Below are 5591 nucleotides of genomic sequence, written 5' to 3'. Positions count from 1 at the left end.
TTGTAGCCAGAGTATGAGACCTTTTAATCTTTGTTCTGCTATGATTTCACCAAGCGGTCTGCTGTTGGCTCTCTTAAGAATATCTTCATTGGTTATTTGGTTTTACCAGAATGTTCTTAGAATCCTTCTCCAGCATCTTTGGTGGAACACGTCTAGCTTTCTGTTGATTTTCATGGTGCTCCTCCATGTCTTCCTAGCATGGAGAAACGTGTTGGTAGATGTATGCTATTACAGTGTTGGATCATTATTCATAGGCTGACAGTATTGGAGGACCAAATGACACATTCTCTGGAATATGGCTGGGGCATTGCTAATTCCACATTTGACATCATTCTTGATATTACCATTGATACTGATGATTCTATGGTTATGCTGAGAAGTTTAGGGTAAATGCTGAATTAAAAAAGAATTGAAATATTTCTTTAGTCTATTGATTCTCAAAATTCATAACTTTTTTAATGTTACGTCATTAAAAGCAGTATTTCCTCTAATTTCCCATAATTTTTTCCAACTTGATACATTTACTTTTTTTCTGTTGCAGAATTCATGAATAAAGCAACAATGTCTGAAGGAAGGCAATGCACATCCATAAAGCAAATTAAGGATAATGAAGAAATAAACCAAGAGGTTCCCCAGAACTATGTACATCAAAAATATATTCCAAAGTCTCCCAAAATACATTTAGAATCAACCTCTGATACTAATTGGAAAGACAGAGCCCCTTCACCAAAGACTTTACCTACATCAAAAGCAAGTCAAGAAGTAAATTGGCAAGCTTCAATGACAACTATTAGAGCACGCAATGCTGTTATGTTTAATAATCCTTTGATGTCAGATGTTCGTTTTATTGTAGGTACCACATCTGTATGGGCTCACAAATATGTATTAGCAACAGCTAGTTCAGTATTCTTTGCTATGTTCTATGGTGCACTTGCAGATCAAACTAATTCCAATGAAATACATGTCACTGATATTCAACCTGATGCTTTCTTAAACTTACTCAGGTAAATTTATTATTTTATTGCTTAATTGATCTGATTTAATTATTTAGTTGCAAAAATAATTTGCATAATATTTATGTTGCATAAATAATAATTCATGAATTTCTGCCAGATAATAATTTATATAATGTAATTTAATTCATGATTTTTTTTAAAGTATGTTAATATAAGCTGATTAATCATACTGTAATAATTTACCTGTTTGTAACAGGTGTGGTAGAATAGAGCTACCTTCCTTCCCTACCTGTGAGATGAAAACATGGTCTTCATTTTCTTTCTGGTTGAAGCTGTTTCACTTCAAACATTAGAAAAGACATGTGATAGTAGTTAACCAGATGACAAAAATCTGGTAAGAAGAGAAGAAAAAGAAATCCTAAAAACTTACATTTTAGTATGAAAGAACTCGTTAAAACATCTTGTTAAAACGATGCAGGTGTGACTGTGTGGTTAGAAGCTTGCTTTCCACCCACATGTTTCTGGGTTCAGCCTCACTGCATGGCACTTTGAGGAAGTGTCTTCTACTACAGCCTCAGGCCAACCAGAGTGAGTGGATTTGGTGGATAGAAATTGAAAGAAGCCCATCATATATATATATATATATATATACCGGAGTAAGCACATAAAATGTGCAACAAGGTGGAAAAAAGAGTACTCAAATACCAGAGGTAGAGTAATATGCTTTATTTAAAAGCAGCAGAAATATAACAAAAGACTGTTACTCTATAAAGTATATATATATATATATATATATATATATCTCATCATCATTTATATATAAGTGTGTCTTTGTTTGTCCACCATCACCACCACTTGACAACCAGTGTTGGTGTGTTCATGTACCTGTAACTTAGCAGTTTGGTAAAAGAAACTGATAGAATAAATACCAGTTTAAAAAAACAAAACAAAAAAGATTGATTCATTTGACTAAAATTCTTCAAAGCAATACCCCTCCCCCTCGTATGGCTGCAGTCCAATGACTGAAACAAATAAAAAATAAAAGATTCCATTGTAGTATGGGGTGAGTGATTCTACCACAAAGCATCACCATTCCTTATAGACCTCTGGAAGGCAGCAAGTTGGCACAATTGTTAGCATGCTGGACAAAATATTTAGCAGCATTTTGTCTGTCTCTACATTCGGAGTTCACATTACACTGAGGTCATCTTTGCCTTTCATCCTTTCAGAGTTGATGAAATAAGTGGCAACAGAGCACAGGAAGTCAATGTAATTGCCTTGCCCCTTCCCCTAAAATCATTTCAGAATTTGTGCCTTTAGGATTATAAACCTCTGTTTTCTCATTTGTAAAACCAAGCATCATGTGATACAGCTTATCTTCTTTGGTTTCAATTCTACCATCTCACTCTTATTAATTATCAGTCACATTTCTAATAATATGGAAGTCAATCAAACACCGAATAAACAATTAACATTTAGCTTGATTATTCTTGTAATTAATTTACATAATGTTTGGATGGCATGTTACAGACAAGTATTCATGTTATTTTTTTTTTCTTTTCCAGATATATCTATTGTGATGAAATCCAGCTGGATGCTGACAATGTCTGGTCTACTTTATATGCAGCAAAGAAGTATCTAGTGCCATATTTAACGAAAGCCTGTGTACAGTATATGGGAACAACTCTGAGTGCACGAAACGCTTGTGTTTCATTAAGTCATGGTCTGTTTTTTGAAGAGGAAGAATTAACACAAAGATGTTGGGAAGTTATTGATGCTCAAGCTGAAGAAGCACTCAAGTCTGAAAGTTTCTGTGAAATTGATCATTCAACTCTGCAATCTGTTTTGGCAAGGGACACGTTAAATGTTAAGGAGTTGTCAATTTTCAATGCTGCATGTAAGTGGGCAGAAGCTGAATGTTTACGACAAGATTTACAGGCCACTCCCGAAAACAAACGAGCTGTTTTGAAGTCTGCTATGTATCACATTCGCTTACCTGCAATGTCACTTGAAGACTTTGCTAATGGTCCAGCTCAATCTGGAATCATAACATTAAAGGAAACCACGGATATCTTCCTTCATTTCACTGCACACTCCAAACCTATACTTCCATTCATTCATAATCAAAGGACTGGACTTCAACCACAAAAATGCCGACGCTTTCAATCCTCAGCGTATCGAAGTAACCAGTGGCGTTATCGTGGGCGATGCGACAGCATTCAGTTCTCTGTTGACAGACGAATATTTATTGTAGGTTTTGGTCTTTATGGGTCTAGTAATGGTGCTGCTGAATATCAAGTCAAAATAGAATTGAAGAAAAATGGAAATATTTTGGGACAAAATCAGACTAGCTTTTTCTCTGATGGTTCTAGTTCAACATTTTCAGTAATGTTTGAAAAACCAATTTCAGTTGAAGCAGATACATTTTACACAGCCAGTGCCATTCTAGATGGTGCAGAACTAAGTTACTTTGGCCAAGAAGGTATGGCTGAATGTCAATGTGGTAAAGTGACTTTCCAATTCCAGTGTTCCTCAGATAGTACTAATGGAACAGGAGTGCAAGGAGGACAAATTCCAGAAATTATTTTTTATTGAAAATGTAGTTAAATTAGATTTTAAGTAATAAATTATTATATTTAAAAATTGCTGAAATGTATTTCAGGGTCGCTGACAAACATTTTTTTGTTGTTTCTTTTGTTCTTTAACAATAACATTTTACCATTTACATCTACTTAATTGATGTCATTAACATTTTATCAGGAATACTATGTGATAATAAAAACATGTTAATTTATATACATTTTAAAAAACTTGTAACATATCTTAGATGCATCCTATTTTATGATGCTCTTTTCTTTAAACAGCTCATTGAGACACTACTTTCTTTTTCAATTAATCACATTTAAAACTATTTTTGGTAAGAAATGAAATTATTCTGAAGTTATTTTGGTAGTTATTAGTGCATAAAGATGTTTGATTTTAAATATTTCTTTATTTCTATGCATGAGCAACAATGATAAAAATCCATCAGCTTGCTCCCATATGGAATAAAGATTGCGTGTTTTCATGTTACTTAAGTTGTTCCTATTTGTTTATAATAATGTAGAGTTAGTTATATTCTTTATTGCCATTCAAGCATCTTGTCCATTCTACAGTTTGTTGCAGAATCCTCTTAAATGAGAGTGAATGACTTTTTCAGTCACGTTCAGAAAGCTTTAAGGTGGCAAAAAAAAAAAAGTTTTTATATGTATAATGTTTCTGTGTGTATATATATATATATATGTATCAATTTTTGTTTTTATATCTGTCCAGCATGGAAAACAGACATTGAAGGATGATGATGTCCATGCTAGCATAGGTTAAACAAATTTATTATAAATGCATTGTTTTACAGCTGGGTGCCCTTCCTGTCACCAACACTTACCTATCTTTAAAGCAAGGAGTTTCACATATGTTTGAAGAAGTAAAATCCAGTGGCTGATTTGTTGAAGGAAGAAATGATTACTGTGATATTGACACTGTGAATGATTGCTGTGATAGTTGCCTCTTTCATCTCCTCTTTCTCTGTTACTGTGAGCCCATCCTTGCTCTTAAGTGCCATCACCTCTGACTTGCAGAGTGTCATCATGCTCATGTATCTGTCTTATTAGACTTTTCCTTCCCTCTGCATCAGCTGCCTGAATCTATAATTCTTCAAGTCATTTTCTGGATGTCTGATTGCTCTGCAGAGAACAGAATACTCCAGTTGCGTGTGCATGTGTGTGTTTTTGTATGCCCTCACACACACACACACACACACACACATATATATATATATATATATATATATATATATATATATATGTAGGTTTGATGGTGTAAACAGGTACACTTATGCATTTATGTAATGTATATTCTTATTTTGCTTTATATATACATATCTGTGTGTGTGTGTGTGAATATATAATCATGCAGGTATGAGTGGATGTTTGCACATATGTGTGTGTGTGTATATATATATATATATTGTTCACTAGCACTCTTGTGCATAAGCATGCCTAAATTGTATTTATCTATGTATTTACTTATTGAATGGTATAACAGGAAAATTGTTTGAAAAATATGAATTACCTATGCGATATTGTAATTATTTTTATTAAAATTAGTTCCAGAACTAACGAGGGAAATACTATCATCACAGGTATATAAATTTACAACCCCTCAACCTGTAACTAGTACGGAACTCTCAGACCTTTGAGTCACTCCGTTGCTTCTACTTAATATTAATTGTATATATATATCGTTGCTATTATGTTAAAATGTCGTATGTCAAAATTTGGCCAAATGCGTTTTTTTTTTCCCGATATTTATTCTTGTTTGTAATAGCCAGTTCTTTTGGTCAAACTATCATATCTCCAGCTGCTTCAGATGCCAAAACATCAAAAATTGTCAAAGTGTAGTACAATGGTTTTGCTATGGAATGGCAAGACTATTTTTTTGTTTTCTGAAAAAGCAATATTTTGTACTTACAACACTTTAGCATAATAGCAATGAGATCTATATATTTATATATAATTAAAAAGTAATGTAAAAATAGATTATGGAGGATATATTATAAACAATAATTATTTATGAATATATCAATGGCCAAACATG

At 33.2% G+C, this 5591-nt stretch overlaps 1 protein-coding gene across 2 annotated transcripts in view; it reads left to right on the top strand.

Moving 5' to 3' along the window:
- The window catches only part of LOC106879886 (BTB/POZ domain-containing protein 6-B), a 13846-nt gene extending 9818 nt beyond the window's left edge, over positions 1-4028 (top strand). For both annotated transcript variants that reach the window (XM_014929621.2, XM_052973766.1), the window contains exons 2-3: positions 542-1004; positions 2522-4028. In XM_014929621.2, the coding sequence (XP_014785107.1) occupies positions 542-1004; positions 2522-3551 (1493 nt within the window). In that variant the 3' untranslated portion in view covers positions 3552-4028. The remainder of the gene's footprint in view (positions 1-541; positions 1005-2521) is intronic.
- Positions 4029-5591: the final 1563 nt, after the last annotated feature.

Source organism: Octopus bimaculoides, chromosome 16 (assembly GCF_001194135.2).
Source record: "Octopus bimaculoides isolate UCB-OBI-ISO-001 chromosome 16, ASM119413v2, whole genome shotgun sequence".
Classification (NCBI taxonomy): Eukaryota; Metazoa; Mollusca; class Cephalopoda; order Octopoda; family Octopodidae; genus Octopus; species Octopus bimaculoides.
This window is presented reverse-complemented; position numbering and strand designations above follow the sequence as displayed.